Here is an 18911-nt window from a genome sequence, read left to right as displayed (position 1 = left end):
GAGTATTTCTAATGGAAGCTACCCAACTGTATATTCTATTTGAAACTCATACTCCCTCTGTGGAAGACTTAAGCTAAATCTTCCACAGGGGGAGTGTGGATTTTAAATGGAATAGCCCAATTACATGACAAGTCATATTGCAAGTTCAGCAATGTACATACCACTGAGTAACATTGACTGGGTTTTCTCTCCAACTGACATCTGTAGATAAAGCGTACACAACTTCATTTTGTAAGATGCCCTCAGGTGTCAAACCGGTGCCAATCATGGTGGAATCAGCAAACTTCATGCCTTCAAATGGGCCCTACAAAGAATACACATGAACAAATCTTTTTACAAGGAGCTAATTTGCGAAATCTATTTTATGGAATTTACTTTCTTAACACACAATATATAGACCAAATAGCACTCTTAACATCGGTCTACTTTACGGCATAGTGGTAAAAACCTAACATTTCCAGGCCTTATATTAAGTATGCCTGGACCAGGAGCTAAAATGAGCTTCTGGACCCAAAGATGGCTCCTGGTCCTATAGTTTGTAGTGTAAAATATGTTGGACACACCAGGAGCCAAAACTGAGCAACCATGGGGTAAAAAAAGCCCAGGTGCCTGCTTAATATAAGCCTTGAACATTTCCCTCTTATTACAAGCTGATCAAACTATAACATAATTATTTGTGCAATTTGGATTTCCTTTTACATGAGCTAACTGGTAGAGCAACTGGGGAGGCTTATGACTGGAGGAAAGACATTCATGCCCCTAAATTCAATCATACCACCTGGTGTCGTCACTTACAACATTCAGTTTTGGACACCGGGGAGGAGGGTCAGGGATCTCCCTCTCTTGCTGGTTGTTTTTCTTTTACCCTTTCCCTATCTCTTGCTTTGTTTTGAATTTCCTTTTTTGTGTGCTATATTTTGTACTCAGCCATGCAAGCATTTGCCCCTATGGTAAATCCCTTTACTCCTCTCATTTGGATATATCCAGACATGTAACACCATAATACAGTATTAAAATATATACTGCTTTTCTCTAGTGCAATCAGCTTTAAATCACAACAGTTTGCTCTAAGCCCTGGCATACACATATATGCGTACATGTTTGCCGAAAAACGAGGACACACACAAGATTTTTCAGCCTAAACTGTGGACCTACTTCCAACCGAGGACTGTCCTCGGTCTCAAACTGCTGCAAAAGACCTCAAATGCATGCTAGATGCTTTAAATGCTATTTGCCTGAAACCGAGGACCACACGTGTAAAAACTACCGTCGCAGAGGGTGATGGCTAAAATTCGTTTCAGATTATACACAAAAAAAAATCCTCCATTTTAGTCCATGGTTAGGCGATGAAAACATCATAAACACGTCCTCGGTTAAATAGCAAAACACAATGTTCACGTTTGGAGGCAAACACGTACAGGCCTAGGGGTGTGTTTATAAATGTCAAATAGATATGCTTGTAAAAAAAACTACCTTTATTAGTTGACATCACAAATTACACCAGAGAAAAAAACAGAACCAATTATAGTATTTCTTTTTTTTCAAATGAACTCTGTACATCATATTATTTTCAGATTGGAAAACTGGCAAGCACGCCATTTTGTTTTCATATTTGAAAAGCAATACAATCATCATGCATGTAGAACTGTATAATAAAATATGTCTCACAAATGTAATTGTTAACTTGATTATATATCGATACATGTTCGATTCATTAATAATTTGTTGACAAGCTTTGCGCTTATTTCAATAAAAGTGATCTACAACTTCGTGAAGCAAAATCAATAGTAGAAGAAGCTCAAGTAACCCGTTAAAACTTCATACAATTTACTACTTGAATATGTTTAATATAATGGCTATGTGGCAACGCCTCAAAATCGGCTTAACCTTATCCGCACACTAGCAATCCTCATTATTTCATTTTATATAAACCTTTGATTTTTAATCTATTTATATTTGTGTATATTTATATATTTTTCTATGTCTGTTTCTAATTTAAATACTCGTGATGTCTGTGTTGTGTGCTCGAAAATAGTAAAAAATTCCACAAAGATATATCATGCCAAATGTGTACGGGATATGTGCACAAAAAATGTACAAAACTCAAGCCAAAACAACTAAAATGTCTAAATCCTAAGGAGTGGGTGTGCTCAAAGTGCTCAAACAACACTATTCCTGATTCTGATTTTGAAGAAGATGCAAATGACTTAAACGAGAATCCTCAATTTAATGTTACTGACGTAGAAAAAAAAAAAATATGATAAAATGGTTTTTAATCCTATACGATTTGATTGTAATTCAACGGAAAAAAGATATAACGATGTAGTAAATGATGATACGGAAAGGAGTCATGAATGCTCATATGTTACCCCTGAACATTTTTCCTCAGATTCTAATTCTAGTATTGGCAAATTTAGTTTCCTAAATGTTAATATTAGAAGCCTATCAAAAAATTTCGAAAAGCTCAAAGAATGCATTAATATATTGAAAAATGACTTTAGTGTAATTGGGATATCAGAAACTCACCTTAAAGACAAACCAAATGACTTTTATAACATATCTGGGTATAAAGTAGAATATACAAATAGAATTGCAAGAGAGAAAGGTGGCGATGCATGTATGTATCTGACAAAATTAATTATAAACTACGAAAAGATCTTTGTATTGCAAACTGTAATTACGAATCCTGTTTTATTGAAATTGAATGTAATAATGCTAAGAACATTGTAGTCGGAGTTGTATATAGAGCACATACGTCTATTGATGACTTCATGACAGATATTGAGCCCGTCTTTAAGAAACTGAATACAGAGAAAAAATCAGTTTATATCATGGGAGATTTTAACATTGACCTTTTAAAGGTAGATACCCATAGACCTACTCATGATTATCTTGAACTCATTTATTCCTATTCCTTATTACCTACTTATATACAAACCAACACGGATTACTGAAACTACTGCCACAATAATTGATAATATTTTAACCAATGATGAAAATATTATTAAATCCTCCATAATAGTTACCGATATAACTGATCATTTACCAACTGTGTTAACAACTCGTAATACCCAAACTAGTCCATCTAATAATTCTAAAAGAATTTCTTACAAAAGGAATCACACTGACGATAATATTGCAAAATTTAAAAAGAGGTTATCAGAAGTTAAGTGGCAGGAAGTTCTTGATAACAACAATGTAGATGATGATTACAATAAGTTCCTAGAAACTTTTGATAAGTTATATAACTAATGCGCACTCACTTAAGAAATGCACTAATAATAGAAAGAAGGAACCAATGTCTCCTGGATCACAAAAGGCCTACTAAAAAGTATCAATAAGAAAATAAATTATACAAACAATATCTTCACTCCCCAAGTCAAAATAGACTTCAAAAATTTAAAACTTATAAAAATGTATTAAACATGCTTATACGTAAAGCTAAAAGAAAATATTATTTCTTGAAATTCGAACATAGCAAGAATAATATGAAGCAAACATGGAATACAATAAATAATATTCTTGGATGAGGAAAGCAGAAATCTTCCCAGAATAAATTTAAGGATGGTCATGGCAACATATATACAAACTCTGACGATATATCAAATCAATTTAATGATTTTTTTTGTAATGTAGGCCCGAACTTGCATCCAGTATTCAAGATTCCGACAAAAAATATTATGATTACCTTCATGATCCAAGATTTAGTAGCATGTACATGAGCCCAATTGTGGAAATGGATATTATAAAAATTATTGATAAATTTAACCAAAATAAAAGTGCTGGTAATGATAACATAGGAAATTTCATTATAAAAAGAATAGCTAAGGAAATCGTAAAACCTCTTACAAGCATATTTAATATGTCAATCTCAACAGGTATTGTTCCTGAAAAACTAAAAATAGCTAAGGTTATACCAATATACAAAAACAAGAAGCTGAAGTCTTCTCCAATTATAGACCAGTGTCACTTTTACCATGTTTTTCAAAGATTTTAGAAAGACTTGTATTTGATAAATGTGTTAACTACATAGATACTCACGAAATCCTTAATGACAAACAATTTGGATTTCGATCCAACCACTCTACCTATATGGCTATATTACAGCTGGTGGATAAAATTAATACAGCAGTGGACAAAAATAAAGCAACTATTGGAATTTTCTTAGACTTATCAAAAGCGTTTGATACAATTGACCACAAAATACTTCTTCATAAATTAGAGCATTATGGATTTCGTGGTGTGGTATTGGAATGGTTTACAAATTATCTAAGTAATAGAAAGCAATATGTATCCTACAACACGTGTGACTCACAACTTAAAGATATTGTATGTGGTGTTCGCATAAGGATCAATATTAGGTCCACTATTTTTTATATTATATGTTAATGATATCACTAGTACCTCTAATATTCTGGATTTTATACTATTTGCTGATGATACCACTATCCTTTACTCGCATGAAAATATTGAGAATCAAACAAATGTCGTGAATGCTGAATTGAAAGAAGTAAGCAATTGGTTTAGAGCAAACAAGTTATCAGTAAATGCAAGCAAAACAAATTATATGTTATTAGGAACGCCTCATATGACATCAGTCAAAGTGCAGCAAGATTTAAACATCGCCCTAAACAACACACTATTGGACCGAGTGAAACATACCAAATTTTTAGGTGTCTTAATAGATGAAAACCTCACCTGAAATGTCATATTGACTGCGCTTCCAAAACTTTGTCGAGAAATATTGGTATCATGAACAAATTAAAACACTTTATTCCTGATCGAATATTATATACCTTATATTGTACTTTTATTTTGCCGTACCTCAATTATGGAATTCTAATCTGGGGAATACATGTAAACTTTATTTAGATAAACTGACCAAACTCCAAAAATGGGCAATAAGAACAATTTCTAATAGTCATTATAGAAGTCATACCAGACCTTTATTTGCCAAATACAACATTTTAAATATAGAAGATATGTATTCTCTTGAACTTGGTGTATTTATGTACAAGAATTCCATACATGAGTTACCCAATTCATTTAATGAGTATTTTACAAAACGTTCTGACATCCATGACTACCAGACAAGACGAAATAATGATCTCCAGTTAACAAAAAATAAAAGAGTTTTTTCCGACCATTCCATTCGAACGAGCGGGCCCATACTTTGGAACTCTCTAGATAAAAAATTAAAGACTCAAAGTCCATAAAACATTTCCGCAAACACCTTAAACAAAAACTTATCTCTAAGTACAATTAGGCCATTCTCGAGCACTGTAATTTGTCATGTCTGTTAGTCATTTTTATTTATTTTTGTTGATTTCATAATCTTTGTTTTGTTTTTTCGTAAGGAAAGGCAATTCTCAGGCCTTATTGGCCTTCCTGCCTTTTCCGCCATATTGTGTTTCTTTATTTTTGATGTAGTTGTATATTTTTATATATGGAAATAAATGAATGAATGAATGAATGAATAGTAGTACTATAAATAATAAAATCACCTCATTAATAGCATCCAGCATGCCATACAGACCATCATTGCCACCAAAATTGTGCAGCATACACCAGATAAATGGCTGACCAAAAAATGAATCCATTCTGCTGTAGACTGGCCTATTTTCTGCTTGTAAATCAAGGATGATCATTTTGCCCTGAAATCAAAAGCCAACTTATAAATCAGACACTCAAGTTATACATTTTCAGATTAAAAATGGACTGCTGTACTATTGTATACCTAGTTCATGTAGTAATAGATGAACATTACTTGTTATGCATCAATCAAGTTGAAACATAATGCTTGTGTAATTATATAATATTGAATGGCTTGACATGTGATACAAGAACATACCTGCCAACATTGAAAACCTAGAAAACAGAGTACATGGCGAACGTAGGGCGCGAAGCGGCCGTAGTATCGTCTCTGACGGCGGGGGGTCCAGGGGCCCGCTTAAGGGCCCTTAGTGGGGTCCAGGGGTTTCTACACTGTAAAAACCCTTATAAGCCCCATTCACATTAGACACATTTTATAGAAAAACAACAAGGTGAAAATGAAGCCCTAGGCTTTTATACACTTTGAGGAGGGATTTATACTCCATATCTAGCAACAATTTCAACACATATTTGATGACTACAACCTTTGAAAAAATGTGAAAAAACATTCTGGGACCTGTTTTATAAGTTTGAAAAATATGCTTCCTTCACACAGAAAATGTGCTTTTAAAAATGCAGTTTCCTATACTTTTGTACATAACGATCATTCGTTGAAGCGATTGTTTGGCTTTATAACAAGGCCTACGTGACTGATAGGACATTGATATGATGCACAATACAAAGGTGAAAATTTAAAAAAAAAATCCATTTTTTCTTAATTTTTTGTTTTTGGCAACTTGAGAACCTCTAGACCTATTCTGAAGGTTGCATTTGAGGAGGGACTTATACTCCATATCTGGCAACAATTTCAACACATGACTGCAACCTTTGAAAAAATGTGGAAAAACATTCTGGGACTTGTTTTTGCAAGTTTGAAAAATATGCTTCCTTCACATAGAAAATGTGCTTTTAAAAATGCAGTTTCCTATACTTTTGTACATAACGATCATTCGTTGAAGCAATTTTTTGGCTTTATAACAGGGCCTACGTGACTGATAGGACACTGATATGATGCACAATACAAAGTTAAAAATTCAGAAAAAAAAAACATTTAACAAAAAACATGTCAAAGTTTTTGTTGACTTTGGAGAAACACTAGACGTATTCTGAAGTGCTAGGATCATTCACAGATGATTTGAAAAAAAAAATTGGAAAACATTACAAAAAAATTACAGTTTGTTATCTTTAATATGGAAACCACTAACTAATGTTTACCTCTTCATCTATCACAATATTATACATGCATTGGTTTTCCATGCATTTTATTTTATTTTATTTTTTTCAGAAAATCAGAGTACTCCGATTTTCGGGTGTTTAAAACTCGGGAAATCGGAGTAACTCCGCGAAAATAGGAGTAGTTGGCAGGTATGCTAATGTTTACCTCTTCATCTATCACATTATTATACATGCATTGGTTTTCCATGCATTTATAATATGTGCTAAATGAAGAGGTAAACATTAGTTAGTGGTTTGCATATTACGGATAACAAACTGTAATTTTTTTGTAATTTTTTTCCAATTTTTTTCAAATTAACTGTGAATGATCCTAGCATTTCAGAATAGGTCCAGTGGTTTTCCAAAGTCGCCGAAAACTTTGGAAAAGAAATAAAATTAAAATTAAAATTTTTTTTTTTTTTTTTTATTATTTTTTTTCAGAGAATCGAGTACTCCGATTTTGGGGTTTAAAACTCGAAATCGGAGTAACTCATGAAAATCGGAGTAGTTGGCAGGTATGTAAGAATATATTGCACGAGTAAATATTCGTGCAATATTTTTCTATCGAGTGCAATATATTCTTGTAAAACACGAAAATAAGCCATTCAATATTATTATTATTATTTATATCAGGCTTTTGCTATGCGGTAAAATGAAAATTTAAGCTTACCTAGCCACCGGGTTTAACCAATGTGTAGGCCTATCGTAATGTAAGCTTACCTTTTGACCTTCTTGTTTTCTGCTCTTTACTCTCAAAAGACAATTTCGAAATAATTATACAAAGGTTTATTTGTAGATGTGGATTATATTTCCTAAGGTTATCATCATCCAGAATTGCCGCGAATTAAGTTTGTGATTTTACTTGTTTACATTACGAAATCTCCTGTGAGCCGTTACGGTGTCTGTAGTGTATTGTGCTGTTGTATCATGACGCTTGTGCTGACACCATGATAACGCGCGACGCCAGACGCTGATACGCTGCATAATATTTAAAAATATTGTATTTAAAAAATATTGTATTGCATCCGGGTATTTTGCAAATATTGTACAATATACAGTTTTATTGTATCGATAAAAAGCCTGATATAAATAATATTTAATATTTGCAAGTACTCTGAGTGGAAACAGCCTACGTAAGTAATCATACCTGCGGTACTCCCTGCACATAAGCTTTGACTCTGTCTCGATCCCAGAAGTCTGTTTTTTTGAACAACCAGCCTTGCATGAGCCATATACCATCTTTATCGCCTGCGACAATTGCATCATAAACCGCTTTACTGCACGATGCCAGATATGTTGGGTCACTACAAAAACAAGATCAAGTTATAATTATTATGGTTTCCATAATCAGCTCAAGTGATGTCTCTTAAAATTCAAAAGACTCTTGATTTTTTTTACAATGAGCATAAGGTGTCAGGGAAGTTCATTTAGAATCATCTGAAATGTGGTATATGACAATCTATCCCTTTGTTGTCATTGTGTAATCGCATTAGGCCGAGTAAAAAAAAAATACATGTTTCTTGTCCGCGCCCTCCTCATTTTTTGAAGATTTTTCAATTTTTTTATTTTGTAAACTTGCAGTTATAACTTGTAGAAAAAGATGTTTCAGAAGTTGAAACTTATTTTACGGCTTTGTAAATGCATAATACATCATTTAAGAAGAGTTTTGTGATCACTAGAGGGATCTACCTCTCAAAACAATAAAATAAAAAGGGCCTCCTCCTTTTTCTTAGATATCAATCTGTATGTCGAATACCCGAAAGATGGTGCCAAATACAGGTATTTAGCGTCGTTTTCCAATAAAAATTAAAAAATAAAAATCCCCTCATTCTCCTAATTTTTAAAAACCCGGACGAGAAACATGTTTTTATTTTTACTTGGCCTTAAGTCAAACACCACTTGGATAACAATCTGTATTTTCCATATTACTTGCGTACTACAAATTGGCGCATATGCATAACATGACGTGCATGATATCCTAAGATGCACAAGTATTTCATGCGTGACATGGCTGCTCTATTCTATAAAGGAATAATTATATTTGATTTCTTTTCAGGAAGATTACCAAACTAAAATTCTTTTACCAAAGTTTACCAACAAGTCAGAAGATATAGAATTCATGTTTACTAAAGGATAACATTCTAACCCCATGCCTGGTCTGACAATATACAGGAAAATATTTACGGGAAAATATATACAGTCTATTGCCGTATCCTATTCAGCATTTGGCTTCACGTAATATGGCACCAGCCCAGTGGCGAGGGGGGGGGGGCATGGTGGGGCAAATGCCCCAGTCAGAACTCTTGCTCCCCTGTTGCCCCCCCCCTCCCGCCAAAACCCAAAACTACGAAAATTTCCACTTTTTACGGTAATTTTATGCAAACTTTGTTGATTTTGCCCCCCTGAAATTCACTTTGCCCCCTAATGCCCCCCCGAAAACATTTTCCTGGCGCCGCCACTACACAAGCCAGTAGATATTCTCTGTATATTTTGTGAACAAGCAGGTGGTAAATAATACACTTCTCAAGTTGCAATTATTAAACCTACCCAATACTTGGCTGCATTTCATTGAACAAATCTCCATTGTATACATGCTCTGTACCATTGTACTCATCCATTTGCTGTAAACCAAACAAATATACAGATTATATTAGCAGAAAACTCGGACAGCTATTTCAACAACTCTTTCTTTACCTTTGTACAAGAGCCAACCATTGCTTAACAGTGATGAATCCACACTTTTACAGTATACAAATATTTACTGCTCATGAGGGATCTGGTGGAATCTATTGGTTCCCGAGGTGAACTGGAGACCGTGAGCCTACTATTTCCCGAGACCGCCATGTTCTCTGTTATTTCGCCATCAATATTAAGATATTGTTCCTGATGTAACTCAGATTATGTCATGAAACTGCCGTATTTTAGCTGCCCTTCTGTGCTGCTGCTTGTGTGCTTCGCAAGACAACATGACTTGCTACACATTAATACCCCAGAACCGTAGCGATATATCCCACGTATGTGGCGAGTTGCACCGACTACTAGGAACTGCGACACGGCTATGAGGTCATACGCTCAGAGGGAGTAGCAAAAAACATATCCCGGGGAGCAAGGCTTATATTAAGCAGGCACCCAGGCTCTTTTTACCCCATGGTTGCCAGGTTTTGGCTCCTGGTGTGTCCAATATTTTACACTACACTATAGGACCAGGAGCCATCTTTTGGACCAGGAGCTCATTTTAGCTCCTGGTCCAAGCATACTTAATATAAGGCATGCCGGGGAGATAGTACTTTGAGTCGGCTTTTTGACTGCTTTGCAAAATAGCAAAACTATTTTTGGTCACATGATACTCGTTTAACCAATTAATGAACGAGAATATATTAATGAAGGATATAATAGCTAATATACGAATATGAGCGTGTAAGATTCATCATGCCTGGAACTTGGAGTTTTATATTGGAGTTTTATATATCCAAAGAGAAACATCATCTTCTTTTAATGTTGAGTGGCAATGACTAACTGGCATTTCACATGATTCATGTGCATTTTAATGATATTTAGCTATATAGCTTGTTTTTGTTGTTGAAAGGTATTCACTTCACTGTTTACTAACTGTGTGGTGTGTGGTTATGTTCATACCAGTTGACAATAAAAATCAAGGATTTATATAAAAGATGTACTGTTTTACTTACGGCTTCAATAAATGCTTTTCCAATTGTCTGAAAGGCTGGATCACTGGGCTCTAAAAAATATGTGCTGAAAACAAATAAATAAAAAAACAAACAATGAATTTAACAGGGTATGCATCAGTATAGCACACCAATCACTTGCATGAGCAAGGGGCATCATACTCCCACCAATTTCTATCAGTGTGGGTTCAAATTCCTGTGTTGTGCACATAGGTAAGACTAGGGCCCGAAATTCTCTGTTTTGTAAATGTTAAATTCCGTGTCATTTTTCATTTTCTAAAAACAACCAAAAAATTTACCCACTCTATACAGAAATCCAATTTTTCCACATTAAAAAATACTGAAAAAATATGTTTCAAACTAGACACACTGAATCCAACTTCGCGATCTACATGTTAACAGTGGCGTAACCAGCGGGGGCAGGGGGGCTGGAGCCCCCCCATTTTGAACCCTTGCCCCCTGTTTGCCCCCCCAAATGAAAAAGTTAAAGTAGGCCTACTTCTGAGAGTTATTAATTAACCTCATATCTGGTCATTTTAACCTTAAAAACACAAATTTAGGCAAGGCTTAGCATGCATTTTATGTCACCAGTTTAGCTTCAATGTGCCAAAAATTTTCGAGCGCTTCGCGCGCATTTGTACCATACACTTCTTTTGTCACCAAAAGGTGCTGGATTCCTGCCCCCTCATTTATTATGTTTGCCCCCGCTTTCCCCCCAAATGAAAATGTCTAGTTACGCCACTGCATGTTAACCTTGTGAAATTGGTGATGTATGGCCGAAAACAAGTTATGAAACTACAAATATACACCCCTAGAGTAATGATAAATTTGAAGTAAATTTCAGTGAAATATTTAATCGGTTTGTGCATTCTGTTGAATGTATATTGGAAATTAGACCCAAATAAGCTTAAATTTTGCCTGTTGTTGGAAAAGTCCATATTTTACTTGGGAAACTGAGAAATTGGGACTCTAGGCAAGACCCTCCCCACATCCATTAATTATGCAGGCCTATACATGTAACTGATTTGTTTTATAAGCTGGGGAAGTAAATCTACTCATTATGCACAGAAGGGTGGAAAATACACACAGCATTAGGAGATGTTAAAGGCAGGGATGGCAGATGGGCACTCATAAGCCTGTTTACATGTGTTTGATTTGGCTTATTCTTTGTACTCACCAGCAATATTGATCATCAAACTTTCCCCAGTCACTCAGTCTTGTTATGTTAGCATTTGGGAAAATTCTGTGGCAAGGAAAAAAAGTTCATGCATTATGCCTTGGAGTTGATTTTTCATAAACATCAGTTGTGACACATCATCAATCTTTAAACCCATCCCAAATCCAACCATTGGACTATAATTCCAGTTGAAATCCATCCACTCTTATGGAAGACATGCCCTTAATCTCCCACACACGGAGTGTGAATTTCAAATAGGGTTACCTGAATGGGTGACTCAATTAGAAATCTACACCCCTTGTGTGAAAGATCAAGGTCACATCTTCCATAGAGGGTGGAATAGCCCACTGTAACTCTTCACATATCATAGGGATGAAGGAGCGATGGGTTCAGGCCTTATATTTGATGGGTTCACAACTTATGATATCATCTGCTGTATCTGAACAATATGGTAAAATCCATAGTGATGGATTTTGAGATTTCACAAAAATTGTGAAATGCATGGTGACAAATAACTATGGCAATCTATTACATATGTGAAATGTATGATTTTATAACATTTTAACATTTTGAAAATAACTTTCAAGGTCTACTTTTAATAGACACATGAATTGCTGAACATTAATGGCAAGTTTATAATCTATACCTAATTCTCAATATTTTCCCTATTTCCATTTCTTGATAAATTTGTGATTGACGTCCATCACTACATAAAAACACCCCACATTTGACATCCGTCACTATGTAGTGCACCCGATGATATGACTCTTTGTGAGTCAACTGCTGATGTGGTTTAGAAGTATAGACGATAATCCAAATTTCTCTGAAGTTGGTAAAACTTACTTAGATAAAAACCTTTACACTTTTTGAAATTTTGACTGGAATTTGCATTTGAACAGAGATGAAGGCACTTATTTGTTGAAACAAAAATGGTTGGTAATTGTCCTGAACTGCCTGCACCAAATTTTTGTCATCATCTCATCCCAAATGCCCTCATACGTGTTAAGATTTGATGTACTAACCTTGTGATTCCAGTAGGTACATGACCAGCAAATGCTGGTAGCACAGGTATCATCCCAAATGCCCTCATACGTGTTAAGATTTGATGTTGTAACGCTAGCTGACCAGTATACCAGGAATCTGGCTGTGGACCACCCCAACCACGCATGTTGCCCATACGGCCCCTGCAATAGAAACATTCACTGGTCTAAACACATTCATTACACCTTCAAATCCGAAATTGTGTAAATTTGGCAGCTCTATGATCAGTTTGAACATATTACAAAATCTTACATGTAATACTGACAAACTTTGCTATGAATCTTAATAATTATGCCATCTAAATAAATAATAATGTGAATGTCAACCACATATGTGCTGGAATCTCCAACAAAGCTACTTGGTTTAAAGATAACAAATATTATGTAAATATTCCAACTTCATTTATTGGTAATTGTAATAAGCTATATAACAGTCCCCCTTTTATAGTGCATCCTATACAAGAAGGCTGACATTTGCTTTGGGAAAGATCCTAAATATATCAACAGCTAAAGTTATTTTTCTGACACTTCCAATAATGACAGCCTAATTTTATGATGGCTAATTAAAATGCACACATAACATGCAGAAATTTAAACTAACTTTTATACTTACATCTATATAATTTTATGGCAATTTGTGTTTAAAAGAATGGGAGATACTAAAAAATATGCCCCCTTATTTTATGATGTAAAAAGCTATGACCCCTATTGCTGCATGTGGTGTGAAAAATATTAAGCATTAATTTCCCAAAAGAATATGACATTTAAGGACAACAAAACTTACCAAGCTAAAAATGCTGGTCCTGCAAAGTGCGCATTCAGTTCATCTTGAGTGAAACCCAGTTTGAGGTACACCTTTTGCCAGATAGTTTCCTGAGCATTGAAAGCCAGTGGCATATTGATACCATTCATGGCCATCCAGTCTATCTCCTGCTCCCATCTGGACCAATCCCAGAATGCAAAGGTGTAACTCACTGTGCACACATTCTGGTAGTAACGGAACCTGTATTGGTAGATATTGATAAGAAATTCATGCTAAATTATTCGTAATCATAAACCAAAAATAATTGTCAAATTCAAGACACACTATAATCCTACCTGTAACTCTAACACTAATTACCCATAACATTAAATCTACTCCTAAGCAATGCCATACATGGCAAACTTGCTATATTGTCCCTCTGACCATGCTGACCCTCTACCAAAATTACTTTACTGGGACAAATAAGTGCAAAGCGTGCAACAATTGCCACGCTAATGCTAAATGGGGCCGATATGATGATAATTTTGGTATGAATTGTAATGCTTTTTCACATATACTAATGCAAGTTTAGATTAGGGTAAGGGGTCAAGTTAAAGTCTCTACATCTGTATACTAGCAGATTCAGCGATGGGTTGTGCCCTTGTCATACCCCAATCTCTCACCTATTTGGTACTGTGTTACTCCTAGCAGGCATCACTACCGGCCATTTAGCTGGTAGATCCAGCTGTGTCCCAGCCCAGGATACATGACACCTACAGAAATCTCTGAGATATATTTGGAAGCACCATGCTGCTGCTACTCCTGTTGTACCAGTGATGTTTACTGTGACGCCATCTGATGAGAGCTGTATAGATGAGAAAACAGGGAAGCATTAAGATAGACGTCTTCTATAGACGAATCCAACGAGCCAAGTAATGGTCAGGATTTGGTCGGCCATCTTTGGTTTCCCGCTAGCACCAACCTGGGGTTTTGAGCGCCCAATTGTGCAAATAAATGCCGCCTAACACCTAGAGAAGATGCAAAGGCGAGGAGGGTTAATAGAATAATATATACAATAGAGGTAATCCTGTCGCATCCGTCATACATAGTCCTTTTGTTCATCCATTTGTACATCTATGAATAGATGCGACGGGATTACCTGCGGAATTATCTCTATTGTATTATTCTATTAATACCCTCGACCTTGCACAACTGTTGGAACTGTATTGTGTTGTAAACTTAAATCATTCTTTTGTCTACCTGTGTTTTCGCGGAAGGTGTAAAACGGGTGATGGAATGCAGTTTAAAATTTCCGCCAAGGCCGAATCATTTCACATTTTGGATGCATTGTAGCCGACGGGGACCCAACTAAAGGCTGCTAGTCAGGTGTAGGAATGCGTGTATTTGGATTCGTCTATAGTGGATATTGAATTCTGAACTCTGATGCTACTATATATTGTGTATTAAAATAGTATAGTGCACATCTAGATTACTTTCCATATGCTCAACTAATTTGATTTTACATGCAAGCATATGCTCTGCTCTGTGTACTGTTGTGATGTATATATCATTGTGACAAGAACATTCACTATGCGCTATCCCAAGTTTTCATTACTTGATTTTGGCCTTTGCCAAACAATGCAAAAGATTAACCTTTTGGTCCCCATGAGTAACAGTTCAATATGGAAGATATCATGGATATGAGTTCTCCTAGTCAAATTCCTTTGAGTGCATCATTTAATATACATGTACATGTATGTTACATTCTTGGAAGAAGTTAATCTGCTGTGGTTCTAAAATACTGGATAAATCTATTTTGATATGAAAGGCTTTAGCTTTGTCTGCTGGTAGAAGTCTTCCAATGAGGTCTGTAACTCACCTTGAATGTGTCTCTATTAGCAGGTCTAATACTGGCATCTACTGTGATGTGAAAGGCTTCAGCTTTGTCTGCTGGTAGAAGTCTTCCAATGAGGTCTGTGACTCACCTTGAATGTGTCTCTATTTGCAGGTCCAATACTGGCATCTACTGTGATATGGAAGGCTTTAGCTTTGTCTGCTGGTAGAAGTCTTCCAATGAGGTCTATGACTCACCTTGAATGTGTCTCTATTAGCAGGTCCAATACTGGCATCTACTGTGATGTGAAAGGTTTTAGCTTTGTCTGCTGGTAGAAGTCTTCCAATGAGGTCTATGACTCACCTTGAATGTGTCTCTATTAGCAGGTCCAATACTAGCATCTACTGTGATGTGAAAGGCTTTAGCTTTGTCTGCTGGTAGAAGTCTTCCAATGAGGTCTGTGACTCACCTTGAATGTGTCTCTATTAGCAGGTCCAATACTGGCATCTACTGTGATGTGAAAGGCTTTAGCTTTGTCTGCTGGTAGATGTCTTCCAATGAGGTCTGTGACTCACCTTGAATGTGTTTCTATTAGCAGGTCCAATACTGGCATCTACTGTGACATGGAAGGCTTTAGCTTTGTCTGCTGGTAGAAGTCTTCCAATGAGGTCTATGACTCACCTTGAATGTGTCTCTATTAGCAGGTCCAATACTGACATCTACTGTGATATGAAAGGCTTCAGCTTTGTCTGCTGGTAGATGTCTTCCAATGAGGTCTGTGACTCACCTTGAATGTGTCTCTATTAGCAGGTCCAATACTGGCATCTACTGTGATATGAAAGGCTTTAGCTTTGTCTGCTGGTAGAAGTCTTCCAATGAGGTCTATGACTCACCTTGAATGTGTCTCTATTAGCAGGTCCAATACTGACATCTACTGTGATATGGAAGGCTTCAGCTTTGTCTGCTGGTAGAAGTCTTCCAATGAGGTCTGTGACTCACCTTGAATGTGTCTCTATTAGCAGGTCCAATACTGGCATCTACTGTGATGTGAAAGGCTTTAGCTTTGTCTGCTGGTAGAAGTCTTCCAATGAGGTCTGTGACTCACCTTGAATGTGTCTCTATTAGCAGGTCCAATACTGGCATCTACTGTGATGTGAAAGGCTTTAGCTTTGTCTGCTGGTAGGAGTCTTCCAATGAGGTCTGTGACTCACCTTGAATGTGTCTCTATTAGCAGGTCCAATACTGGCATCTACTGTGACATGGAAGGCTTTAGCTTTGTCTGCTGGTAGAAGTCTTCCAATGAGGTCAGTGACTCACCTTGAATGTGTCTCTATTAGCAGATCCAATACTGGCATCTACTGTGATGTGAAAGGCTTTAGCTTTGTCTGCTGGTAGGAGTCTTCCAATGAGGTCTGTGACTCACCTTGAATGTGTCTCTATTAGCAGGTCCAATACTGGCATCTACTGTGATATGGAAGGCTTTAGCTTTGTCTGTTGGTAGAAGTCTACCAATGAGGTCTGTGACTCACCTTGAATGTGTCTCTATTAGCAGGTCCAATACTGGCATCTACTGTGACATGGAAGGCTTTAGCTTTGTCTGCTGGTAGGAGTCTTCCAATGAGGTCTGTGACTCATCTTGAATGTGTCTCTATTTGCAGGTCCAATACTGGCATCTACTGTGATATGGAAGGCTTTAGCTTTGTCTGCTGGTAGAAGTCTACCAATGAGGTCTATGACTCACCTTGAATGTGTCTCTATTAGCAGGTCCAATACTGGCATCTACTGTGATATGAAAGGCTTTAGCTTTGTCTGCTGGTAGAAGTCTTCCAATGAGGTCTGTGACTCACCTTGAATGTGTCTCTATTAGCAGGTCCAATACTGACATCTACTGTGATATGAAAGGCTTTAGCTTTGTCTGCTGGTAGAAGTCTTCCAATGAGGTCTATGACTCACCTTGAATGTGTCTCTATTAGCAGGTCCAATACTGGCATCTACTGTGATATGGAAGGCTTTAGCTTTGTCTGCTGGTAGAAGTCTTCCAATGAGGTCTGTGACTCACCTTGAATGTGTCTCTATTAGCAGGTCCAATACTGGCATCTACTGTGATGTGAAAGGCTTTAGCCTTGTCTGCTGGTAGAAGTCTTCCAATGAGGTCTGTGACTCACCTTGAATGTGTCTCTATTAGCAGGTCCAATACTGGCATCTACTGTGATGTGAAAGGTGTTAGCTTTGTCTGCTGGTAGAAGTCTTCCAATGAGGTCTGTGACTCACCTTGAATGTGTCTCTATTAGCAGGTCCAATACTGGCATCTACTGTGATGTGAAAGGTGTTAGCTTTGTCTGCTGGTAGAAGTCTTCCAATGAGGTCTGTGACTCACCTTGAATGTGTTTCTATTAGCAGGTCCAATACTGGCATCTACTGTGACATGGAAGGCTTTAGCTTTGTCTGCTGGTAGATGTCTTCCAATGAGGTCTGTGACTCACCTTGAATGTGTTTCTATTAGCAGGTCCAATACTGGCATCTACTGTGACATGGAAGGCTTTAGCTTTGTCTGCTGGTAGAAGTCTTCCAATGAGGTCTGTGACTCACCTTGAATGTGTCTCTATTAGCAGGTCCAATACTGGCATCTACTGTGATGTGAAAGGTGTTAGCTTTGTCTGCTGGTAGAAGTCTTCCAATGAGGTCTGTGACTCACCTTGAATGTGTTTCTATTAGCAGGTCCAATACTGGCATCTACTGTGACATGGAAGGCTTTAGCTTTGTCTGCTGGTAGAAGTCTACCAATGAGGTCTGTGACTCACCTTGAATGTGTCTCTATTAGCAGGTCCAATACTGGCATCTACTGTGATGTGAAAGGCTTTAGCTTTGTCTGCTGGTAGGAGTCTTCCAATGAGGTCAGTGACTCACCTTGAATGTGTCTCTATTAGCAGGTCCAATACTGGCATCTACTGTGACATGAAAGGCTTTAGCTTTGTCTGCTGGTAGAAGTCTTCCAATGAGGTCTGTGACTCACCTTGAATGTGTCTCTATTAGCAGGTCCAATACTGGCATCTACTGTGATATGGAAGGCTTTAGCTTTGTCTGCTGGTAGAAGTCTTCCAATGAGGTCTGTGACTCACCTTGAATGTGTCTCTATTAGCAGGTCCAATACTGGCATCTACTGTGACATGGAAGGCTTTAGCCTTGTCTGCTGGTAGAAGTCTTCCAATGAGGTCTGTGACTCACCTTGAATGTGTCTCTATTAGCAGGTCCAATACTGGCATCTACTGTGACATGGAAGGCTTTAGCCTTGTCTGCTGGTAGAAGTCTTCCAATGAGGTCTGTGACTCACCTTGAATGTGTCTCTATTAGCAGGTCCAATACTAGCATCTACTGTGATATGAAAGGCTTTAGCTTTGTCTGTTGGTAGAAGTCTTCCAATGAGGTCTATGACTCACCTTGAATGTGTCTCTATTAGCAGGTCCAGTACTGGCATCTACTGTGACATGGAAGGCTTTAGCTTTGTCTGCAGGTAGGAGTCTTCCAATGAGGTCTCTGACTCACCTTGAATGTGTCTCTATTAGCA

The 18911-nt window shown here is 37.0% G+C and overlaps 1 protein-coding gene across 2 annotated transcripts in view; it reads right to left on the bottom strand.

Annotated features, from left to right (window-relative positions):
* Positions 1–18911, bottom strand: part of LOC140141371 (alpha-N-acetylglucosaminidase-like) — a 53009-nt gene that overhangs the window by 26873 nt on the left and 7225 nt on the right. Inside the window, exons 4-12 of one of the 2 annotated variants that reach the window (XM_072163210.1) lie at positions 14196–14377; positions 13555–13773; positions 12753–12914; positions 11731–11796; positions 10557–10620; positions 9415–9488; positions 8015–8171; positions 5505–5654; positions 162–304 (exon numbers count right to left, since the gene is read on the bottom strand). In XM_072163210.1, coding sequence (XP_072019311.1) covers positions 162–304; positions 5505–5654; positions 8015–8171; positions 9415–9488; positions 10557–10620; positions 11731–11796; positions 12753–12914; positions 13555–13773; positions 14196–14377 — 1217 coding nt within the window. Of the gene's footprint in view, positions 1–161; positions 305–5504; positions 5655–8014; positions 8172–9414; positions 9489–10556; positions 10621–11730; positions 11797–12752; positions 12915–13554; positions 13774–14195; positions 14378–18911 lie in introns of those variants that run through there. The other variant, XM_072163209.1, reaches the window with a different exon arrangement.

The sequence above is a fragment of the Amphiura filiformis genome, chromosome 19 (genome assembly GCF_039555335.1).
Source record: "Amphiura filiformis chromosome 19, Afil_fr2py, whole genome shotgun sequence".
In the NCBI taxonomy this organism is placed as follows: domain Eukaryota; kingdom Metazoa; phylum Echinodermata; class Ophiuroidea; order Amphilepidida; family Amphiuridae; genus Amphiura; species Amphiura filiformis.
Note: the sequence above shows the minus strand (reverse complement) of the source record. Positions and strands in the feature narration are given on the sequence as shown.